General features: G+C 37.9%; 1 protein-coding gene across 2 annotated transcripts in view; it reads right to left on the bottom strand.

Moving 5' to 3' along the window:
- slc8a4a (solute carrier family 8 member 4a) overlaps window positions 1-26,493 on the bottom strand; it is an 89,526-nt gene that overhangs the window by 48,836 nt on the left and 14,197 nt on the right. For both annotated transcript variants that reach the window (XM_058757784.1, XM_058757785.1), the window contains 2 exons: window positions 12,269-13,652; window positions 10,755-11,269 (listed from right to left, as the gene is read on the bottom strand). In XM_058757784.1, the coding sequence (XP_058613767.1) occupies window positions 10,755-11,269; window positions 12,269-13,594 (1,841 nt within the window). In that variant the 5' untranslated portion in view covers window positions 13,595-13,652. The remainder of the gene's footprint in view (window positions 1-10,754; window positions 11,270-12,268; window positions 13,653-26,493) is intronic.

Genomic DNA, 26,493 nt, shown 5'->3' with positions numbered 1-26,493 from the left:
AAACAAATTTTATGTCTTAAGACACAAAATTCGTTTAACATTTTGCTGTCAATAAATTCAAGACTCTTGACAAGACGAATAAAATAACAAATACAATTTTGTGCAGACTACACGTTTATTTGTTAACCTATCTCTCTTTCTTTTAGTAGAGGAAATTTAAATGTGAGATTCTGGAAATGAGATCTAAATTTAGCGGGAACGGTCGGGTCGGGAAGAAAATTATTCTAAGCGGACAGCGGGAGAACTGAGAGTGAATATATCGCAGGACCGGGTGGGTGCGGAATAAAACCTTGCGGGAGCGGGACTAAAAAAACAGTCCCGCGCAGACCTCTACAGCAATGCAACTGACATGTTCAAGGCCCAGATTGGTAGTAAGGACTTCGTTAAAATAGTCCATGTGACACCAGTGGTTCAACCTTAACTTTATGAAGCTACGAGAATATTTTTTGTGTGCAAAGAAAACAAAAATAATGATTTTGCTCAATGATTTTTGCTTTTCCAGGTTAGTCTGCTGCGATTCACGAGAGTTCCACGTCAGAAAGCTCTCGAACTTCATAAAAAATATCTTACTTTGTGTTCTGTAGATGAACAAAGGTCTTACGGGTTTGGAACAACGTGAGGGTTAGTAATTAATGACAGAATTGTCATTTTTGAGTGAACTAACCATTTTAATATCAACCATTTATCTGTTAATTGCCATATAGGGTTAAAGACTACAACTGAAGTGGTTGCAAATGCGTAACAATGATTAAGAGCTGAGATGTAATTGATGTAGCAATTTTCTTCTGTATTTTGATGTACATCTAAGAGAAACAGATTACCGAAAAAGAAAAGTCACCAGAGAGAACTGTCGTTTCACTGAAAGATTGAGTTATAGCATTTTGATTAAAAATTACATTGTAAAAAACATTTAAAAATGACATGGATGAATGGATGCAAAAAGATAAATAAGATGCATTTAGAAAATATGTAGGGTGAATTTCCATTTCATGCCAACTTCGAACTTTAGTCAGGCAAAAAGTGAATCAGCGAATCAGTCAGTTTACATCTAACTCCCTCGGTTATGTCTTATTTGAAATAAACTTACATTACATTAGTCTATATACTAACTTCCTGTTTACATAATAACAATGTGAAAATGAGAATACACATTCACATTTTAATGTATGAATTAATAATCATTCTAAAAAAAACTTCAAATAAAAAAGATAAACAAGGTAACATTTTCAAGTTGAATTGAGGTTAAAGTAATATTTTGGGTGGCATACATATTATAATCAATCAGTTTCCACTTCTGAACACGCAAAAGCTCGTATGTGGCACACGGTCATTCACTCACCTCCAAAAATACTCACCCTTTAGAATCAACATACACTCACACAGGTCAGATCTTTCCATGATAGACAACACTTTCAGTATGACACATTTTGTGTAAAACACACACACCCATACACACACTCCCACACAGTGCTTGACTTCTGTAACCCTCTCTAGTTGCCCAACACACTGAACAGTATGAGTGAACTGTTCAAACAAATCACCCTCATCTCTCATGCCTCCCTCGTTCTACCTTCCCTTCCGCCCGCGCACCTGCCTCTCACCTCTTCTCTCTCTCTCTCTCTTGTTCTCTCTCTTTCCTCCTCTGTGAATTATAGCTTGTGCTTTATCATCACATCATGGTTTAATTTTGTCCATCCCATGATGCCTTGCACGCCATTATGCCTCTCTTCATTTCGCTGCTCTCTTACTTTTCAACTAATAACGTCGATCGATGCTTCCATATGTCCTTGCTCTCATTTCTCATTCATTGTGCTCCCCTTCCATATTGTCATATTGTTCCTAGTCCAATCTTACAAACCAGAGGAATCATGGGCGTCATACGCATATTGTTTTGGAGGGAGCACCGGCACCAGTCCTGACTCACTTTGTGCCTGCGGTGAGATATGCCCAAAAGCAAAGAAACATTTAGTATGCACAAGGAAACATGATGAAATCTCAGTCTAATATTCAGATATAGCCAAAGCAAAGCATCAAATAATGCAAGACTTTTTTTCTAGAAAGTTTTAAAATGATCCATTTTTTGCCATTCACCCATGCATTTCTTTGGTTTGCAGTGGACAAAACAAAAAACCTGTGACATTTTAAAAGAACTGACATTTTTCAGTACAAATATATCCTAAAATGGCCAGGACAATTCTACCATGCAAAGGCAAAAGACCGTAACTTCGATTTTTGTCCAAAATGAGTTACTGATATTTTTGGGACATTCAAGACATCCTTTATCATGTACATAAGTGTCTTGAGTCAATTTCGTTGTTTTTCCGAGAAAATAATGGGTCGTCTCAAACCGTAACTTCAAAAAGCCCCAGAGAAACCAAGGCAGAACACCGTATTATAACACCAGTTACCGCTCTTTCACTTTGTTTGGAACGCTCAAATTGAGTTATGGGGGTTCTGACTTTGTTTAACCCTTTGATGCACTACATGGGTCTAAAGTGACCTGAATGAGATTATTTTTTCTATATCTTTGCAAGAAATGAATTTCATTATTCAGAATTCCAGGAATTCCTCAATTAACTTGTTTTTGATCATCACATATTCTTATTTTTATTTTTTATTTCTTACTTTTTGAATAAAAATAGTTTTTGTGTCACTGCCCTTCTAATGCATAACATGGGTCTAAAATGACCCGTATTCATTTCCAATGTTATTTCAGTCATGTCTGAGTGTTTCTTTGCTGAATCTCTGAAATAATTTTTTTTTTATCATTTATTATTCCAGATAGTCTTTAAACATGTTGTTTTTGACTTCCACAAATCATTTTGTTTACCTTTCCTTCCTTACTTTATAAACAAACACAGTTTTTGTATTTCTACATCAATTTTAGACACATGGGTCTAAAATGACCCATATTCATTTCCTATGTTATTTCAATAATGTCTTAGTGATTCTTTGATGAATCTTCAAAATAAATGCATTTTATCATTTATTATTCCAGGTATTCATTAAATATCTTGTTTTTTATTTCCACAAATCATTTTGTTTATTTTTCCTTTCTTCACTTTATAAAGCAAAAAAAACAAAAAAAAACAAAAAAACAAAAAAAAACACAGTTTTTGTATTTCTACATCAATTTTACACATATGGGTCAAAAATGACCCATATAGAAACCTTTGATTATTTGCTATTTTTTTGCACATATGAACATATTTACTGCAGAAAACTATTCACCTGCCCCACATTTCACAACTCAACATGGCTGCTTTTGTATAATTGATGCATTTAGTCTTATTTTATTATTTATTACCACAGAATATATTTGATTTACTGTGGAAGATAAATGGACATAATATTTGAATGTTAGGCTAAGGTTACCTTGACCTTGAAATCTATTACTAGTTAGACAAAGAAACATGTCCAATACTGTTAACTAGCTTGTTGTTGACATATTCTATTTTAGCTGCTAACTAATGTTAGCTAGGTCAACAAAATAAGTCAAAATAATATATTATATACAAGTATACAGTATATCATTGCTGTCAGGCAGAAACCTTGTATCTCCATATTTCATCCATATTTCAACCTTTTTATTTTTTGTCATAAATCAGTGCTCTTGGTCACCCTTTATGTCTGTCAGTGTTTCTGAAAATAAATGGTTTTGGACACAAGGTTTATGTCTGGCAGCGACAATATATAATCAGTATATACAAGATCAATTGCTTGTTGTGCACTCTTTATCCAGAGTGTTACACTCAACAAAAAAAATGGTTCTTCAGCGGTTCTTTGGGGAGGTTGAGGTGTATTTCATGACATAATATTATTTTATGATGATATTTTTGTGCTGTGCAGTCCTAAACTTTTCTCATAGACAATTTTCTTTGGACTCGTGATACTGAGAAGATGATGTTGCTTTTTGGAAAACACCAAAAGTAAGTGATTTACCTCACTCACAATATGTATTTATAACATCATATTGTTTTACAATGACATTTATGTGATGTGTGCTCCTAAACTTTTCTCAGAGAGACATTTGCTTTGATTCACGATGCGGAGCAGGCAAAAAGATTACAATTATCAATAAGACACCTAAAGTAAGTGTTATACCTCATTTACATTGCTTTTTGTAACATCATATTGACAAATCAAACCATTATAAACTCCCCAAATTTAAAATGGTAATATAAATCATTGATTCTTGCATGTCTCGTGATCAAATATCATATCATATCATATCATATCATATCATATCATATCATATCATGAAGCTTGTACATTGAGTTATTTTGATGTGTCGATTTACCGGGTTTGAGTGCTATTTTCGAATATTCATTTGAAATAACTCTCTTCAGTATACTCAAACTTTATATATTGAGTGAGTTAAAAAAAAAAAAAACTTTGTTAAAAAGTGATTTTGTCACCTCACAAGATATGACACATGACTTATATAAGCTACTTTTAACAAGTTTTTGTGGGTGCTTTTTTAAAGAATGTGTTTTGTGTTCATCAAAAGTGAGTTATATGGGTTTGGAATTACATTTTTGATTAAATTATTCCTCTAATGTTGTTACAGATTTTCATGCTGGAACTCTCTCTGAGTTCCTGTGTTTCAGACTTGCCAAAATGGTCAGTACAGTAGTGTGTTAATTGCCTCCTTATTTAATTGAATGAGTTATGACTATATTTTAATACATGTCTTTCCTCCTTTGCCTTCCTCTTAACATAAGCTCCTTTTGGATCTGTGAGACCACGTCAATGTTGACATGCACCAAAAAATTCTCACACAGTTCTCTGTAATGACACCCCGAGTCCTTAAAGTTCTGTGGAGTCCCCTGAAGGAGAAGTTCAGGTGCATGATTGATGACTGAAGATGGCAGACTGAAAAAAGGTAATTAAATCATTACTGCTTAGATTTTCATTGTACCACTGACTGACACCCTACCGCTCTGCCTGAGATCATACCTGTCTTCTTTCCTGCATTTATCTGGATTACACACAGTAATGGATGTTAAAAAAAAGGGTAAAAGCATCCACCATGTTATGTTAAACTAATGAGGTTAATTTGGCTAATTTGTTTAAAGGCCTACAGTTGGAAGCAGCTATTCTGCTCTTGCCTGCTCTGTTCAAGGAGGACCTGGGGTTGCTGTTTGAAATTGAGGTGAGCCATGAACAGTTGACTACAGTGTGTGAAACACAATCTAATGAAAGCACTACACTTATTGCACATTTTGTTATTCAGATGATTTCAATGAAAACATTCATTTTTTAGTTTGTTGGTCTATACAAACTATGCTATCAAATTGAAGAGAAAATTTTGTTCAGTTTTGTATGACAGTAGTTAAAATTAATTTAACTCATAAGGTTTGCCTTGCAAATAAATATGAGAAGATGGTTAATGCTATTATCCCCTCTCCCCCAGGTCTATTCTCAGACCAGCCCATCCCAACACCTAAGATGAAGCTTAAAGTCTGTAGGGAGGGTTATCGCGTGCAGACCACATTTTGCTCACGTTGGGTGGATAGTTAATCACAGAGGAGAGCGAGGACATCTCAACAGCGCTGAGACTCCTCCTGTAGCAGCGGTTCTCAATTCCAGTCCTGGCGACCTGCCCCCTGCCATGTTGTACATATATCACTTATTTAACACTCCTGATTCAGATCAGGAGCTCGTCAGAAAAGAGCTCCATGAATGAACTGTGCTCTAACTGACATGGTCCCTACACAGTGTCCCTACACGGAACATTCATTCACAGATTTACACTACTTCCTGTCACAGTAAGTCAATATTCTCTATTCCAGGTCTAGTTGCAATTTCTATTGTTTTTTAAATACTGAAGGACTTACAAAAATGTTAGCACGCTGTTGACAGTGAAAAAGTGAAAGACACTGCAGTATACAACTTAGTTTGCAAGTGGTTGTGTATTATTAATTTTCAGTAATTTCACTCACTCACTATTAATGTTAAAAAGACTAGATTTTCCAAATAAATAAAGAACTAATGTAGGCCTAAGACCATAGGCGAAAAAGTTACCTGATTACAGGGCTACAGTATAGTAAACCAGGACTCTCTCTTTTTCAAAAATGTACATATTTCAAGCTTGTTGCATTATTTTGTATGTGTATAAAACAACAACTCCCTGTATATTGTGATGTTGTATACAATATATTCCCTGGCTTGTCAGCACTCATTTTATTTGCTGCTGAAAGAAATAAATTTAAAGGTTTTGAAAGTGGGGTGTATTTTGTTTCTCAGTAAGCATTATGAAATTGAATCTTTAAAGCTGCAATTTGGTAAGAAATGATTACTTATCATTCAGTAAAAGTGTCATTTAGAAGCATATTGGCTCATCTACGGTAGTCATATATGGAACCTCTCATGGTTCTGTGTAACCACTGTGACGGATCGGTGGCCCTCCCCCTCATCATCATCACCACCCCGTCCCTTATTCGCCGCCCTTCACCAGGCTCCCGACTGGAGTGGGTGGATGAGAGGAGGGGCGTGGGATCAACGCGGGCTGGCGGCGTGTGATGAGGCACAGCTGGACTGAATGAAGCCTCATCACCGCCGCTGTTAAATGCCCAGCGCCTCTCCTCGAGACCGGTCTCTTCCCCGTGCATGCACGCTGGTGTCCTCGTGGGTCCAGGAAGGGTGCGTGGGGACATCGCGCCACTGAAGGCGTGAGCTGCGAACCCGCGGTCCGGACGAAAGCCGCACCCGTATTACGGCCGTCGGACCAGGATGTCGGGCCGTACAAGTCCTACCAAAGGCCGTGGACGACGTGTAAGAGCCGCCGCTGTGATGAAGCCGCCGCCCTCGCGCCCCAGACCCGAGTGGGAGCGCGTGCGGCCGCCGGACTCCGCCCCTTCCCTGGACCCTTCCCCTCCTGGAACACTGCCCTCCTTCACGAGCCCCGCAGCACGACGAGGACACCAGACCCCCTGTTTATTTTGGACACTTCTTTCCCTGGACACTTTATTTTGTTAATAAAAGCCTCTCCGAGGCCTGACGCCACACCCACTGTGTCTGTCGTTGGCTCCTCCCGTCACACCACATTTTGAAAAATGTGCTATTAAGCTTCTTATCTTTAAGAATATGTGCCATATAGTACCAAAAGAGGTTCCCCTATGATAACAAGCCAAAGAACCACTGCAATAAAGTGCTATATGGCACCTTCTACATAGCACCTTTAAACATCGGTGCAAACACACTTGAACAAGCCAATCAAGGTCTAAGGGTTACTGGAAAGCTACAGGCAGGTGAGATTTTATCAAGGTTGAAGCAAAACTCTGCAGGACTGTTGCTCTCCAGGACCGACGCTGACCACCCCTGGCCAACACCAACTTCACTGCACAACACCCTGATTACATGGCTGGTGTGACCAATGCACAGGAGCTGGTCAAAGAGCTTGTCATGCCACATATGAAGAGATGCTTGGAGGGCAGGCCCCTTCAAAACCATATTACAGAGGCAATGGGAAGATGTGGTATAAAAAACAAAACACAGTCACCACCCGGCCACAGGACAGGAGGATCAATCGAAGAGGAAGAGGTGCAGGATCTGCCCAGCTGCCAAAGACAGACAAGTCATCAGCTGGTGTTCAGTGTCAGGCCTGTACGCAAGGAGCACAAACCTGTAGTTGTCAATTGTGAGGCATGTAAGCACAGAGATGGCAGTTTGAGATGGCACTGTACCTGTAACTGTGTGATTTTATTTTGTTAGTTTTATTTTCATCTATTTGGTCACATTCACTACAATTCATTACAGTTGCACTACAGACAGTTCAATTTCAGTGTTATCGGTTATCAGTGATATGCGTAAATTATGTGTGAGAAAGTGGCAAATAAACATATTTAAAGTGTTAAATGTGTTGGTCTAAATAACTGCTAAAATATATATATATTTTTTACAAAATGTCTTTATTCTTTAGTTTTTTTCATGCTTGCATAGATGGGTCATTTTTGACCCATGTGTGTAAACTTGATGTAGTAACACAAAACATAGGAAAAAAACTAAATATTAATTTGTGGTCATTGTAAAAAGATATTTTGAATATTCATGGATCATGGAATTTATAGATCAGGCAATATTAAATGCTGAAATAAACTGATTTCAAAAGATAGAACAGAAAAATGCCCAGCGAAGCATGAAATAGCATAGGAAATGAATATGGGTCATTTTAGACCCATGTTGTGCATTAGAAGGGGTTTTCATAGCCTGTGCATCAAAGGGTTAACTGTGCATCAAAATGAAGTTACGGTGTCGGTGTTGTGCTGAATTCTGACCCCTGACAGATTACTACCCCCCTAGTATTGGTAGGTTTAGGGTTAGGTGTGGGGGAGGGGTTATGATTAGGCAATCGGGTAGTGATTTCCATGAGAGGGGGGTAATAATTTGGCAGGGAGTCGAAAATGGGTACAACACCGGCTTGGAGTTCAGCCTTTTTTTTTTTTACTGTCCATTAAAGTCTGCCGCATTTTAATTATGGTGTAGACAAACGAATTAGATCTCGATCTACCAAACAAAGCATACTCCACCTTGGCAGCAATACATAATCGTGAATAACCTTTAAAGACTTTTTTTTTCTTTCCTTTTTGTAATGCAGATTATTCACCAGGCTGTCACTTCTAGTTGGATGCGTGTGTACTTGAATGCCGTATGTATCATGATCAATCATAAAATCAGTAGCCTAACAGTTCGCAATTAAATCCATATCCAACCTTTTCTTGTAACCCGATAAAATCAATCCATGGTGCTGAACGTCGTCGGAGATGTTTAATCCACACGCATTTCTGAGCATCTGGCGTTCACATCAATCCACAACAAGTCGTACTTTTAGATTAGGCTATTTCATTCAAGTCAATATAAGCAATTATACTATGTCTAGCATTCTTTTATGTTACTGAGCATAGCAAATAAATTGGTTGCGAAACGGTATCCACTCACATGTTTAACTTTTAGTCTGCATGTTACGTCAAAATAATAATAATAATAATTAATACAGTCACATTACTATATGCAATAGCCTATATGAGATAGCCCATGATCACTAGATTTTATACAGGTGTTACTATAACGATTTTGTAAATGGTGATCAGCAACCAAATATTGATAATGTGGAAGTTACTGTCTTTTGCCTTGGTGTGACTTCTCACTTTTTGCAGACAATGCAAAGGCAGAGTACAGTAACTTCAAAATAGGGGTAAAAATCTGAGCTCAAGTTTGAGATCACAATTTTTTAATGTAGATAATTTTCATTACTAAAACATCTAATTGCCAAATTTCCAGTGTCCTACCTATAATTAATTTGGCTGGACAAGTAAAAAACTTTAAAGTCATTTTTCTCAGTTTCACAGTCTAGCGAGTTAAGGTCTTTTGCCTTTGTAGGGCAGAATTTTACTGGCACTTTTAATAAGCAGAGCAGTATTTAAATTGGGAATTGAGCATTAGGTTTCTTGATTTCTATGCAAGTGATCCTACATTTAAAGCCTGTTTATTAGAAATAGTGGTGCATTTGGTTACCATGGTAGTTGAGGGTCAGAAATCTCTCAGATTTCATCAAAAATATCTTAATTTGTGTTAGATATATTCTTGGCAAATGGAAAAAATAGGTCTGGATTTGAATCCCGTTCCCTTTCATGGTAAATAAAAACAATACCACCACACTGTCCAGTTTTACACTTTTTCTGCAAGTTGCATTCAATATCTACTTGGTTTAAGGATCTGAGGGGTTTGTCAGTTTGAATGGGCATGCCGCTTGTGATTGGAACTTCTCCATCTTGGAATGCATGAGCTTTTTTTTCTCACTGTCAATGTAGTCCATCCATGAATCACAATGCTACGTTCACCCCAATGTCTATTTCAGTTGTTTACCTACAACCTAACAAGCGGTTTACAACAACTGCCTCCCTCTCTCTTTTGCCAGCATGTTCTTTTCTACATTTGACCTGCTCACCTCAGATCTGCAGCAGGCAGCGCAGTGCTTGATGTGCAGGTCAGTATCGATTTTCAGGATTGAGAAAACTCAGCAGCTTTATCGTTCTCCATCTCCCCCTCTCTGGCTTCCTTCCAGACTTCACACATCTCTTCAACATTATCCCTTGTTTATTCCTTTTTTATGTGTGACTTATAGATTTCCTTCTGCCTAGCTCTTATCTATGGGTGTTTCTTTTTTTAGCATTGGAGCCTGTAATCCATGCATACTCTGATCATTCCAGGTCATGAGGGCACAGTCTTACTTTAACTACCGATCTGAGGTGAAAACATTCATGTACATGCAGACTACAAATAGAAATCTGAGATATGGGCCGCATACCAATTTGCATTTGTCACTGACACTATGATAGATTTGAAATGAAGGGACAGCCCCAAAAGATAATAATGAAATAATAACTAAAATAAAAATGTTAAAAAAACAACTGTCTTGTCTGACTTGTCACCTATATTTCGCTATTGTATGTCAAAACACAATTTTAAGATGTATCAGTTTGTCCCAGATCTTACGTACTGCCTCATAAATACTTAAAACTTTCCATCTCTAGTCAAGTATGCAGAGTAGGGGTATGCAAATTGGGGTGCAGCTTTGAGCTAAATGACAAGAATGGCTTGATTCAGTCTTGCCTATTCGAACACAAAAACATATGCTCTCTGCAAACATCTGGCTCAATCAGTGTTGGCGGTGACAAAGAGCATTTTGTCTGCTTGAAATCTGCCCATGCACACTTGAAAAAATTATATTCAAGTAAGAATATTTAACTTACATGGTCTCATCATTGAGGAACTCCAGTTTGCCAGCCACCTCTTCATAGTCTTCTCCAGCTTTGGCGGTTCCCTCGGTAGTGTGGTACGGTACTGCCACCTTCCCCCTCGCTCCAGATGTTCTGTGGACCTTCACCTGCATGATGCCCACGCTTTCGCTCACTCGTGTGGAATTGTTCTCGAATGTGAAAATCCCCGCGTGGTCGTCATCGTAAATGGTCACTGTAGCAGTGTGCGCGTTACCCAGGGCAGCTTTGGGAGGAGCGTGGCTGGACCCTATAATGCTGTTGCCTGGAGACACCGCATTAGGGTCGAGGACGGAGACCTCGGCACGGTGGACAACACGAGGGTTGCTGAGATGTACGTAGAAATGCTCATCTTCTTCGAATATGTCATCGTCAATCACGCCAACTGTCAGCTCCTTCACCGTCTCACCCGGTTTAAAGACCAGAGTGCCCTCGGCGAATTCATAGTCTGATCCTGCGTTAGCAGTGCCATCCTCTGTGCGATAGTCAACCTAGACACAGGAACAATTTCTACTGTCACACAGCTAAAGTGCTGAGGAAGCAATGCTATATTTTTATATTCAGAAGAGGTACAGTAAGTGTATGGGGGGTCTTATACATAGATCTTACACATACATATCTTATAATGTCTTATAATGTAACTTTTTGCAGAGGATGTATGATAATTTAAATATTCCAACGACAATAATAATAATAATAAATAATAAACTATAAATATTAATCATATTATATAATAATAACAACATAATAGATATTTAAATTTTATACATTTATTATAATTATTATGCTGTATTGTTGTTGTTGTTCCTACCGTAAATATATCAAAATGTAATTTTTGATTAGTAATATGCAAAGCTAAGGACTTCATTTGGACAACTTTAAAGGTGATTTTCTCAATATATATATATATATTTTTTTTGCACCCTCAGATTCCAGATTTTCAAATAGTTGTATCACGGCCAAATATTATCATAAACCATACATCAATTGAAAGCTTATTTATTCAGCTTTCATGTGATGTATAAATCTCAATTTCAAAATTGGGTCCAGGGTCACAATTAATATTTGGTTTTATTATTTTTTTATTGAATCATATAATAATAACAACAATACAAAATCATGTATAATAAATAATAACAAAATTATCATATTTATTGAATTATTAGTCTATGTGGTATTATTAATATTAATAATAATAATATAGTATATTTCACCCTCTTATCAACACCACTTAAAATAATTAAAACTAATTTCCTGTGGTAAGCTTCACAATTGAAAAGTGAGCTAATCAGAAATCTGTTAAAACAGTGTCATTTAATTGCTCATCTCCTAAGTGCTGTAATTATTTAAAATAGCTCTGAGAGTACATCCTCGCTGCTGGGAATCATCTAGGTTTTTGGCCTCTAAATGATATCACATCCATATAATTAAAGTACAATCACAGCAATGTAATCACAAGTACTGTTGGGTAAAGACAGCAGAATCATTACCTTGACAGTGCAGCCGCTGTCTCCACCATGTCGGGTTACAGAGAGTTTTAAAGAGCCGCAGTTCTCAAAGCATTGATAATGAGAGGGCTCAAACTCCAGGTAGATGGTGTGAGGGTCTTCTTCTTGGGCATTAGCCTCATGGCAGCTCACCACCTTCCTGGCTTGGTCTGCAGCATGCTTCTTCAGGATGTTCCCTGCTCCGATCATCATGCGAGTGGCCTGGATGCGATAGAAAGCTCGACTCTTCTGCTGTTGCACCAGCACTTGATAGTTCGCCATCTCAATCAGCTGCTCCATGTCCTTCTCTGGGTGTCTTTGCTTGAGTTCCTTCAGCGTACGAGCCATCTCCCTCCTGGCCTCCTCTTCTTCCCCTCCACCTCCTCCACCACCTCCTTCCTCCACCCCGGCCAGCATCCCATCAAGTGCCTCCTTGTGATGGGAATTGGCACCTTGGCCGTCCATCTCCATATCCATCTTGGTGAACATGCCGTCACCCTCCGTCTCAATGATGATGCCACGGTTCTTGTCAGCACGGTAGCGCTTGTGGACATATTTGTAAAAGAGCAAACGACGGTCAGCGATCCAGGCCTGAACCACACAGAGCGGAAAGAAGAGGAAAGTAAGCACGGCCTCCCAAACTTCCACCACACCAGGAGAAAAGACAGAGAGGATCAAGTAGAGCCAAATGTAGGCGAAAATGCTCCAGGCTGCCGTCACAAAGAAGACCCTCAAGTGCTTGATTTTGCGTACCTCACCATCTGGGACCACGTAAACACAGATGGCGATGATGATGAACATGTTGAAGGCAGCGCTACCCACAATTGTGCTTGGGCCCAGGTGTCCAGCCTCAAACTTGTGCCCGCAGACCTCAATCACGGATAAGAGGATCTCAGGGGCCGACGATCCCAAGGCCATGAGGGTCAAGTTGGAGACTGTCTCATTCCAGATACGCACGGTCGCAGTGGTGGTCTCTCCGTTGGGTTTCTTGATCGTTATCTCCTTCTCTTGAGATGTAATCACCTCGATGGATGACATGAACCGGTCTGCGATGATGGACATGCCCAAGAACATGTAGATGAGGGCCACAAAGTAGACGATGGCACGTGCCACCTTGTCGCCTACAGAGGGGTTCTGGGGGTTCCATACTGGCAGGACAACACCCTCAGAGCAGCTGTCCTCCCCTGAACAGTTCCCCGGGCTGCTGTGGGACGCGTCGCCACCGGCCTGAGAGAGATGGGCAAGGCCCAAGAGGAAGATCAGGAGGAGGAGAGAGGAAAGGCAAGGAGTTAAGGAGAAAGGGGTCGACGGAAGGCGCAAATGAATCATGGTGGCAGTGTAGCAGTAACGGTGTCCACCAGTTGCAGAGATGACGATCAATAAACCTCTGTAACAGACAAAAGAAACAGAATATTCACATTGGTGAGAATGACAATTCAAAAAGAACCTGTTACGTGTATCTAAATATAACATTCACATTAAGAACAGCTTCAAAGTAGAGGTCTGCATTCCCTCGGGACCTGATGCAACTGAGTGAAGCTTTGAATTGCTGGGTGAGAGTGGGATGATTTGTGTGCTGGAAGCGGGAGAAAGAAATGACTAGTAGGACTCAAACAAAATATAAATATCTAAACTAAAGTTACTTAAAAGGCCCATGAACTGAGAAATGAAAATTCCATTTATCTTTTGACATATAAGAGGTCACTGTACAGAACTCAAAACTCTTGTTAGTCTAAAAACAGCTTATTTTGAAGCCAGTCTGCCAAAACGACAACTTGTGGAATGTACAACTCTATGATGCAACAGTGTGGTTACACTCCGCCTCCGCAGAAGAAGATCAACGCCTGCTTCTACATTGCTGCCTGTTTAGCCACGTAGTAGGTAAACGAAAAGAGTGGTAAACGCAGGTCTATGCCGAAGATGCTGTGCAGTGCCAAGTTGTGGAAAAACAGTGTTTGCGTTGCCTTCCTTCTGATCCCAATGTTAGGAAAGAGTGGATAAACTTTATTTTTTAAGAAGTTCCAGACTGTGTCAGTAAAGGTCCTTTGTTCACTTCATTTTACCACAGATTTATTTACAAACAAGGCACAATTCAACGCGGGATTTCCAGAAAGATTGAAACTAAAAGATGATGCTGTGCCAACTATATTGGATCTGACAGTAATATTGCAACACACAAATGTGAGTAACTGTTTTTATTACATGATCACTATTGCTTTGTCTGTTATTACAGATTGTTTGATATGTACTGATATGTACTGATTTGATATGAGTATTTATGCATTTTTGACCCAAATAACAGCAGTGTCCATCTATGAAGGATGTAGGCTGTCAAACATATGCAAGTGTTAGTCAATAATAGCATTGGGCGTTTACTTCCGATTCTATTTGTCTATTGTGCAACAAAATTAAACTGTTTACAATGGAACAAGGTGAGGTCAGAAGAATTGTGTGTGTGTGAAAAAATTGCCACCAAAGCGAGGCAGAATCATACTGAAACAGGACTGAAAATTTTGCACCTGCGTGATTTTGCAGGAGGGAGCGAGACAAAATGTTGAGCAAAATTGCAAACAGAAGCTGGTAAGAAATATGTTTTTAGCGGGAATGAGACAGAAAAATCAGAAAAATTCCACACAGACCTGTACTTCAGTGCTTCAAACATCACCTGAAACAGATTTATTTGGGAGAATAAGGTTGCTGTTTGTTGCAAACAGAGTTTCTGACAGCACAAGACAGCTTGCATCATGGTGAACTCTTAGAAGGGTTGTGTCTCAGGGAGCACAAGCTAGTCAACCCTATAACAATATGATCATTCCTGACAAACTGTACCCATCTGACCATTAAAAGGAACAAAAACATATAAAATGCAACAATACTTCATATAATATGGAAATAAGACCTTATCTATTTTATATTGTATTCACTCAGCCTTTGAGTTTAACCTCTTAGTCACATGTGAAAGATACAGTATGTGATCTGTTTCCATGGGGGGAAAAATCAAATAAAAGTTGTTGACATGTTATATCAAAAAATTCACAGTGATATAAGGAACCTTTTTTTTAAAGGAGCACATGAATTTCTTTCATTGATGGCTGTGAAGTTATCTTCTCTACTTCCTGTCATGCAGTATTTTTCTTATGCAATGATCAAGCCCACCATACTAACGTTCACATATAGACCTTCTACACATTAATTAACAGACATGTACACAAAACAAAAAACTGTTTGCTTGCTTTATTGAGAAAAAAAAGGCATTTACTAGCATGCTCTATAGCTCTATAGACAAAGAGCACTCCTACAAAGAACTACTGCACCATCATATCAAATTTATTATAGGCCTATATTAAAGAAAAACCCCAGATGTCAGGAACACGGATGTCTTTTCAGTCTGGATAACACCATCCTATGAAATTCAACAATATAAATATATCAACTTCAATTTGTGTGCAAGCTATTTGAAAGTGTGACATATAGCATATCTTACATATAGTTCTATGTCAAACTGAAATATGGGGTCTACAAGAATATAGATAATATGAGAAAAAAAAAAAAAAAAACTGAATCAGGAACTAAATACAGGAGTTATGCAAGTACACCCTAAAAATCCAAAGCAAAATGACAATTTATACTAATGCTCAAAAGTTTGGGTGGGTTTATTTATTAAGATTTATGAAAGTCTGCTTACCAAAAACGCATTTATTTAGCAACAAGGTTTAGAACATATTGCAAATGCTGACAATCCTGCCAATAAAGCTAACTTTATTGTTTCATGTCAGTGTTAAATATTAAATCTGACTCTAAACAAATCATACAAATGTGGAATGGTGCCAGTTACTGGAGCGCATCCCACCCTCTATACAGGAATCCCTATAGAGACAAGTTTATATAAGAGCTGGAGTCACACATGCGTGACTGCTGCATTTGGCCTGTTGACTAAGTCACACATGCACACACATCAGTATCTATGGCTGCTCGGAGCCGCAGAGAAATATGAGATCATCTTCCACTACAATAATTTGCGATGGAGCCAGGTCTGTCACTCCAAGTCCAGGTCAAATCCAGGTCATTAACCTTTGTTAGCTTATGTGTGAGGTAGGTGAGATCCCACATTGCCCCTTTGAAAGCATTGAGTGTGTACCACTGATGATATGCACAAGGATGCAATCACACCTCATGTTAATATAATGTACATTTTTATTTAATGCAATTAATGAAAAAAATTAACACCAGTACATGAGTTAAAATACATATAGAAATAGACAATCGTTATCCTTACTGATATTAATATTTAATAATATGACTATTTTTAGTCTCACTTTTACTATTACTCTTTTTTTTTTTTTTTTTTTACTGGAGTAAAGGCTGCTGAAACTTCCACTTTGCACTCACAGGAATAAATTACATTTTAAAAAGATATTAAAATATAAAACAGTTATTTTACATTGTAATAATATTTCACAATATTGCTGTTTTTAACTTTATTTTTTTTTATCAAATAAATGCAGCCTTGGTGAGCATATGAGACTTCTGTCAAAAAAAAAAAAAAGATTTAAAAAAGTGCTTGCATGTTTCTAAAGCTTTGCATATGTTTCAGACAACCTGGTCTCACGGAATTCCGTGTAATGACCACGGACCCTTAACTCCGAATCTGTGGTGGCATCACGGAATCGCCGAAAATTCAGTGATGGGCTCACAGAAGTGATACCAATGTAAGTCAGTGACAGGCATCAGCCGTGAACCACGCACGGATCCATTACACGGAATTCTGTGAGACCAGGTTGCAAATTATATATTGGGTAACAACATTGCCATTATTGCATATATGTTGGGGTGTGATTTTTCAATGTAAACAGTCAAAACAGTTTTATTTATATTACATTATTTACACATTTATGAGCACGTAACCCAACCCCTGCCCCTAAACCTACCATTTGTAAATAAAACACAAGATATATCAGACAGACACAACTACAGTCATAATTTATTCAAAAAGTATTAATGTTCCAAGTCTTCCGAGGCAAAACGATTGATTTGTGAGAGGAATAGACGCGATCGCTGTCTCCGTCCGCTGTGCTGCAGTCTATGCGTAAATTCAAAAAATACCGCCAGAAGAAGCTTTACGTCAGCTTTAGTTGTGAAATACCATTGGCTCTTGCGTGTCTCATGATCGATTGCGTCATGCTGTTGTGACAGGCTATTAGGCTTGTTTGAGATGCGCCTCGCCTGAAATGTTGGCGAGAGTAGGCGGCTGCAGTGAGGGGAGGAGTGAAATAAGAGCAGTCAAGACGGACAGTTCTGACCTCTCGAAGTGGAACAGATACCAACGAGATCAAAGGCAGATATCGCGTTATTCTCACTCATATGCTGTGCTGCTGATAAACATGATATAATTTCAGTTCTGTTGCTTTTATATGAATATCAATATGATGAACAAGACACTCAAAGTGCTTGCTATTTAATTCCATACGAAATGCGTATTTGTCATCCATTTCTACTTCAATACAAACGTGTATTTTATTGAAATATGGCAACAATCACATATCTCACCCAGAGATCGCACTGCCATAGTGTTTGGAAATATTCATGCATAATTTAGATACATAATCGCATGAAATCAGATTTAATAAATAAAACATTTGAGAGGAGAATGCAGCCAAAAAACTCTCGCGACGGCGAGGCGGCTGTGTCGGATTGAGCAGTCGCGCGCAGTTGCTCTCCACCGACTGCGCTGATCAAAAGCATGATGGGAAATGACTGACTGACGACACAGCTTAATGCTCATTGGTTCAGACAACCGTGATGCTGCCTTCTCTTCTAAAATGTTTTATTTTTTTAATCTGATTTCATGCTATTATGTATTTAAATTGTGCATGAATATTCCCAAACACTATAGTGCGATCTCTGTGTGAGATGTGATTGTTGTCATATTTTCTATAAAAGTCTAAAATACATGTTTGAATTAAAATAAAAATGGAGGATAAATACGCCTTTCGTATGGAATTAAATAGCAAGCACTTTGAGTGTCTTGTTCATCATATTGATATTCATATAAAAGCAACAGAACTGAAATTATATCATGTTTATCAGCAGCACAGCATATGAGTGAGAATAACGCGATATCTGCCTTTGATCTCGTTTGATCTCGTTCCACTTCGAGAGCTCTGAACTGTCCGTCTTGACTGCGCTTATTTCACTCCTCCCCTCACTGCAGCCGCCTACTCTCGCCTACATTTCAGGCGAGGCGCATCTCAAACAAGCCTTATCTTTTTGAATGAGATGTGAGCGGGCGGGATCATTTTCAGCGATTAAAACCTTGTGTTTTACTCTCTTCTTCGCATAAAGACTTTGTATGGCTTCAGAAGACTTGGAATGCAACACGACTTGTTTGTAATGCTTTTATACTGCTTGTTGATGGACAGTTTTTGCAATAAATACCCGTGACTGCACTTATATTTGCCTGTGTGTGTTTTATATTGTTCAGAAGTGGGTAGGTTTAGGGTAGGGGTGGGTTAGGTGCTCCAGTGAAAGTATAAATTTATATACAAATATAACTGCATCGGAGTCACTCTTCTTACATGGTCCGATGCAGCGCTGGTGTAACCAGTGGATCCGTGCGTGGTTCACGGCTGATGCCTGTCACTGACTTAACGTTACATTGATATCACTTCTGTAACCCATCACGGAATTTTCAGCAATTCCGTGATACCACTACAGATTCGGGGGTTAAGAGTCCGTGGTCATTACACGGAATTCTGTGAGATCAGGTTGTTTCAGAGCATATCCAGGCATAAAAAATTGTACAAATGAATGTATTATGTACAAATACCTATGATTACTAACATGATCAAGCTGGAAAAACAGCAAATATCATTCTAGCGCATGTTTTCATTCTAAGAAGTAAATCTGCATGTGATAGGCCCTTATGTCTAAAGCTTGTAGATAAACACAATAAGATATGCAGCTAATTTTAAGCAGGTGCAACTGTTTGTAACTTAATATGTAATGTCATCCACTTTCAGTTATTTTACCTGTCCAAGCTCATTATGCTGCTTGACGTTCCAAACTGGTATTTGTTATAATATAACTTTAATTAATTATCATAAACACACTGGTTTGTAGCACAAGTTTTACCATTTACTGCACTTAATTATTCTTAGTTATGTACCTATAGCAGCTAATGTATCTGAAGTCTTGCACATTTTAAAAATAGCTCACTTCCACATTGCAAAATAAGATGGATACAACATATAATAAGGCATATAAAGCCATAATGGCATTCAATTATCTTCATTTTAAGTGCTTTTATCAGCAAATATTGACATACTGAGATTTATTCATCGGCATATAATTATATAATTACTTCAACAGAAATTTTTTATCAATTGACAGCCCCTCACAAACGTTATGTGACCTTTCTCAGCACTCTTTTAACGATTTGATGACATTAGCATGTTCACCCTACCCCTTCCACACATCCATGGGCACAAATCATGCACTTGGCATCAAGCACGCTCCCCCACTATTGCCACACACGATGCCAGACCTATAAATAGCACCGAGGCTGTTCCCTGAGCCCTTAGTGTGAGCTCTCAGCCAACAGTCCCCATCAAGGATGAAGGCTTATCTCACACACCATTTGCACTGTATCTTATTAATTTCCCATGACAGAGCAAGCAAGCAAGCAAATGAAGCTCTGCATAACATGCAAAGATATCGGCCTACAGTCGGATTGAGGGGCAGAACAGACCACAGCGCTGCATGGCAGCAGTATGGCTGCAGTTGCGATCCTGCGGGCAGAGTGTTAGAGGGATCTACAATTGATGGGCACATCAATCAAGAGGCTGATTGTATTAATTGGCATATGCAGAGCATCCACACCACAGCAGTGTGGTTAGCGGCGGGGCACGAGGCAAACGGAGCAGTGAGCAGCACTACAAAGCCCTCAGTTATATGAGCAAGCCTAGGGAAAAGGAACACACAACACAGTATGAGCTACTGTTGATGGCCTGAAGGAATCATGCACACACACGGACTATAATAGCATAATAATGCATGGTCTCTGATGCTGCAGGAGAGGAATATAATATTTTTTTTCTATCAAAATTTTTCTGGCTTATTTATTTCTTTGTTTTAGGTGCTGGTCCCCAAACCTGACTGAATTTACCCACTTTTAACCAGCAAGACTTCCCTGGTCAGCCAACTTTATACACTATGTAGGGGTGTGCAATATGACGATTTTTGATCATGGACAATTAAAATGTCTCCACGATCTGGTTTTGAAAAAAAATTAGCGTAGTATTGTGCAACTGCGCCTGATTACTGGACTAAGTTATCTTTTGCATCTGATTGAGCTAATACTTTCAAAAAGACACAAGGATTACATATACATTTTTGGTTATGTCTAAAATGAAAGTAAACAGTTGAGAGAAAAATGGATGTGTGCAGGTCTTAAAGGAACAGTAAAAAAAATGCTGCGCTTTGTTGTTTATGGTGAGGGAATTCAAGAAGGTCTGAATTCAGTCAGCGAACGTACGCACACAACAAAACTCAGTTTCAGGATGACTCATCTGAACGCCTCTGATTGGCCACTGCATTCCTAAGCTCAGTAAAATCGTGTGTGATTGGTTATAATGTGCAACACTGTAAAAAGGCTTAAAAAGAAAAATGGTGCAACATGAGCAGATCTTAATTTAATGCCGCAATCATTCATTTTCACTTTGTTAGCAACAGGAGTCATAGATTTATTTTTGTCCAATTTAGTGGCATTTTTGCTCCAAGTCCATATGGCCACATGCTCTGCCTATGCTGCCGATTGTCATTAAAGGGATAGTTCACCCAAAAATGATTTCTGCCATTATTTATTCACTCACATGTTGTCCCAAACCTGTATTAATTTCTTTCTTGTGCTGAACACAAAATAAGATATTTTGAAGAATGTGGGTAACCAGACAGTAGCTGGTCCCCGTTGACTTTGGTAGCAGGAAAAAAAATAAATAAAACACTATGGAAGTAAATAGGGACCATCAACTGTTTGGTTCCCCACATTCTTCAAAATAATTTTTATGTTCAACAGAAGAAATAAACTCATTTCAGGTTTAATAAAAAAAATTAAAAAAACTTGTGAGTGAAGAACTTTAATACAGTTGCTTTTTAAATAACAGTCGATGTATGATTGATGTATATAGTGTTTTATTTTTATATTTGTTAATTAAATTTCTTGAATGCTACTGCTAAATACACCTACTGTACCTGAAAAAATAAAGCACTCTTTGTTTTATTTGTATAATATGTGTATTTGTAACATGTAGCCTATCTTTGTCCTTATTTTTTAATAGCAAAGACAAAATAATGGCATAGATTTTTATCTTTGCGCTCTTTGGCCTAAATATCTGCCATTCTTTTTTATTTTATATTTTTTACCTTGTAAGGCTTTGTTTTTAAAATAGGTAAATTAGTTTGGCTGCGTTGCTCAGACAACTTGCAAAATAGTAAAACCGACATGACAAAGAATCATGATAAAATCGTGAATCGTGATATTTCTGAAAAAAATAACCGTGATATGATATTTTTGCCATATCGCCCACCAGTCGTCTAAATGCTTTCTGGTCGACCAATCACCAGTTCAGTTTTGCTGGGAAACATCTTTGTTATGCCAGCCCGATTTAATGAGAACTTGTAATAATTTGCATTTTAATTATGAATAAAATCTGTTCAAGTCATGTTGGGTTGTATAAAAACATACAATCCAATCTTAAACCTAATAAAGAATGTCACACAATAAAGAAACTGAAGTTCATACATTTTCCCAGTTCAAGTTGCACAGTATTGTATGATTTCGTCATTTCATATGAATAATGAAATGGTTCATAATTTAGTAATTACTGGTCTACAAAATAACTGGTTGTTACTTTAACAAACAAATACATGAAGAAAGGAAGAGTTTACTTATTATTTCCTTAGGGCTAATGAAGAAGCCTAATTAGATACAAGTCTTTAATTCTTTTGCAGACTTAAAAACAGACACATATCAGATCATCATTGAAAAATACATCAAGCCAACTAATAGTTCTTGGCAAAAAAGCATCTAATTAACTTCACATGCACAGTTTGGATCTTCTCAAAGACATCTGTCAAGATGTTGTTTTGAGTGTGTGTGGCCGAGTCTGATCTACAAATGCAGTGTTTAGCTCTCTGGCTTATGATCTGCTGTGTGGAGCCTACTGGGGATTCTACCAGTGACTGTAGCTGTGGCCAATTCCCATAACAACAACACAGCTCTCAGTACATCTGCCCTGACACTCCGTCTGCACACGTACTAGAACACACATACACACAACTGTGGACAGCTATAAATGACTGAACAAGCTCATCAGGGTCTTTCATCTTCTGGTTTATCATTATGACATACTGTATACAGGAATACTGTACTGAATATCAACACAGATATTCAGTACGACAATATGTGAAAGATTGCACAATATTTGTAATTACTTTGTTGATGTTTGGTCTGCCAGCTAAAAAATTTCGAACAAAAACACAAAAGAAACAGAACACACAACAGAGGAGCACGTGAATGAATCAGTTGTGCAAATGATTCAATGACTTATTTATGATTCGTTCCTGATTTAATCAGTGTGTTTGCACAAATCAATTGCGTAACTGATTAAATCACTTGTAAAGACAGTCACTTGATTTGTTATTGAATGAATCAGTATGTTGAATTAATTGGTTCCATAACTGACTCAATGACTCACCTATAAGAATGACTTTAAAAAATCCCAACTAATAATGCACAGATATTTTTAAAATTGCAAGTTAAATTCTAACTATTGTTAATGTAATTAACAATAATGAATGTATTATAAATATACTGTTGTGTATTGTTAATTCCTGCATATTTATACATTGACCTAGATTAATAAATGCTGTATAAATTGTTGTTTATTCTTAGTTCATGTCACCTGAATGCTAAATTTATTGTAAGGAGTTACCAATAAAGCGTACTGTATAACTGTCCATCATCAGTCTGATACTGTATTGTCCAAAGAATCGGTAAGTCAGAAAACTATTTCATTAATTGCTCACGGCACTCCATTTGTATTAATACATCAAACACCAAAAATAGGGTATCCCCTTAGTCTTTTCAAAACTCATTTTCTGAGTGCAGAGTTTTATGTTGTATATATCCTGTAAAATAAGCCATATCAACGTCAACTATAAGTACTTTCATAAAACAACACAAATCCTCCAGCTATGCCTGACTGTGGAAGTGCCTCTGCTCAGACAAAACAGCACACATTTAGAAAGAAATAAAATTTATGTAACCAATGGAGTTGTTTTAAATATGCTGAGAGACTGTTAAATCCTTAATTTCGCTTAAGGCTTTTAGTGGTGGTAAAATATGAATGCTTTAGTCTTTTTGCCCGGAAAGTAAAAGCGGGTTTATCTTTAAGGGAGAGGAGGACAGGTTCAGTCTCCTGAGGCTAAGGGAGTAGAGAGAAAAAGTGAGCAATAATGAAAAAGAGAAAGACAGTTTAGTTGTAATAGGAGAAAATGGTAGACAGACTGACAGGTAACAAAGCATGAGTGTCAGAATAGAAGGAAGGAAGATGGATGAAAAGGGAACAAAGGGATAATAGAGGCAAAAAGTTTGAATGCTGTGTTGGTTAAGGCAGAACAGGAAGTTAAAAACCTTCTCTAGCTAGTCTCTAATCAAGCAGTTCAGCAATTCAGCAATGATGGATTCACCATCCGCTTTGTTTACCTAAGATATCTGCATATCTAAGCCCACACGACTCTCAAGGTGTTCTCATTAATCCTTCTGTATTTCACCTGCCTCTAGCTCACCATTTTATTACTATTCCAATTCATTATATATACACCATCTTCATTCAAAAGTTCGGGGTCATTAATTTATTTTATTTTTTTTTAATTAAAGGTATAGTTCACCCCAAAATTTAAATTCTGCCATTACTCACCCTCATGTCGTTCCAAACCCATAAGAATTTCATTCGTCTTTGGAACACAAAGATATTTTTGATGAAATCCAAGAGCTTTCTGACCATCCATAGACAGCAATGCAACTGACACGTTCAAGGCCCAGAAAGGACATAGTTAAAATAGTCCATGTGACATCAGTGGTTCAACCGTAATTTTATCAAGTTACAAGAATACTTTTTGTGCACAAAGAAAACAAAAACAATGACTTTATTCAAAAATTTCTTCTCTTTCATGTCAGACAACGTGTGTTCACAAGAGTACCGTGACGTTGCTGTCTATGGAGGGTCAGAAAGCTCTCGAATTTCATCAAAAATATCTTAATTTGTGTTTTGAAGATGAACAAAGGTCTTACGGGTTTGGAACAACATGAGGGTGAGAAATGAATGACAGAATTTTCATTTTTGGGTGAACTATCCCTTTAAGGTCATGGGAATATCTTGAAAATAATACAATAAACCTTGTGGTCAATACCAAAATTTTTGGGTGAACTATCCCTTTAATGGTCTTAAAAACAGACTTCTGTTTCTTTAACAAAAAATATAATTTGTGTTTATTCCTTGTGATTTTCTGAGCAGCATTTTGTTGACAGGTTTCAGGTGAGATTCCATAAAAGTCATTGCTATATTTCTCAGTGTAAGATGATTATTAACAGATCGGTCAATATTTGTTCCTCCATCCTCTACCTTTTCATTCCACAGCAGTCAATATTTACCAGACGTCCCTCCATCTTAATTTAGCTTCCTTAAAGGGATCTTCCCCTAAAATCTTACCATTTGAAGAGAGAACTGGCCAGTGTAACTCTAGCGGATGCGAAGCCAGGCTAAACGTTTATTAAACACAGTGTCACTGAGGGCAGCTGCTCAAAGAAGCATTATGACTGCTCATTCAGAGCTGTAAGACAGTGTGCAGTGGCAGTTTGAGGCTTTTTCCAGCTGGAATGAAGTCTTTTCTTATGGCAAGGATGAGGATTCGAGGAGATGATCACAGGGTGTGATTTAAAGCAACAGAACCACATTAAGAAAGAACGAGTTTTCTCCAAAATGCCAAGTTTGTAATTGCCAGTATGTGCATCCAACAAAGACATAACAATGATGATCAATTAAGGCCAGTGGCGGCAGGCGGTCATGTTGCACTTCAGAGAGGTGTGAGAGATCACGACACACACACACACACACACACACACACGCCCCAGCATGGGGAATCTGTGCCTCACTAGTGCACCAGACCAATTAGGAAACAAACTGAGAAAAGCAGCAGGTCAGCTCGATGTTTAACAACACAACCGCCGCTTATTCGTCATCATTACCGCCCATGACTCCGCAATCAAGCCTGTGAAAGTCTTTCATTTCCACGCTCTCCTCTTTTATCTGTTCCTTTTCTCCTCTGCGTTGCAGGCCCTTTCAAGCTCCCTCGACAGGGCATGTCATAATTGGTGGGAAATTAAGTTTGTCTTTTCTAAGGATGTTTTAATGTCACTGGTGTCACATTTTATCGTTAAGCGACATTTTATTGTTAATTTTATCCTTAAAACTAATTTGACTGGCTGAGGGCAGAATGGGGATATCCTGCATTCCCACATCGTCTTTTTTATATCTTGAGGAGATGAGACGGACTCCTGTGGACAATAACCGCCTAAGTCAACGGCATGATTTTATAAAACAATAATTTCTGTGGAGATAACCAGTGGTGTGAAAGTTAATAATGTGCAGTTATGTAACATCAATAATATCAATGAAAAAAAGGGATCATGCAGGGTTGAGCATCATTTAAAAATTAATTAACAATGCTTTTTAAATTTCAAGTTTGAATTAAGAGAGCAAACAGAATGCAGGATTTAAATGGAAGTAGGATAGATAGATAGATAGATAGATAGATAGATAGATAGATAGATAGATAGATAGATAGATAGATAGATAGATAGATAGATAGATAGATAGATAGATAGATAGATAGATAGATAGATAGATAGACAGATAGATAGATAGATAGATAGAGTCTACAAGAGGAAAACTGTACGAAAACCCGTTCAGTTTCTCAAATTAAACACTGAATGAGCAAGATTAGCGAAAATAAATCCCACTGAATCATTTGTTTAAGAAGGTTGTTACTTCGTAAGCATCACTGCACACTGAGATTTATTGACTGAGTCATTTGCTCAGTCTGTGGACTGATCCAAACACCATCTTTTTTCATTCTAGAACATCTCTATAATCAGTGAACGTGTTGCT

This window comes from Onychostoma macrolepis, chromosome 21, assembly GCF_012432095.1.
Source record: "Onychostoma macrolepis isolate SWU-2019 chromosome 21, ASM1243209v1, whole genome shotgun sequence".
NCBI classification, from domain to species: domain Eukaryota; kingdom Metazoa; phylum Chordata; class Actinopteri; order Cypriniformes; family Cyprinidae; genus Onychostoma; species Onychostoma macrolepis.
Note: the sequence above shows the minus strand (reverse complement) of the source record. Positions and strands in the feature narration are given on the sequence as shown.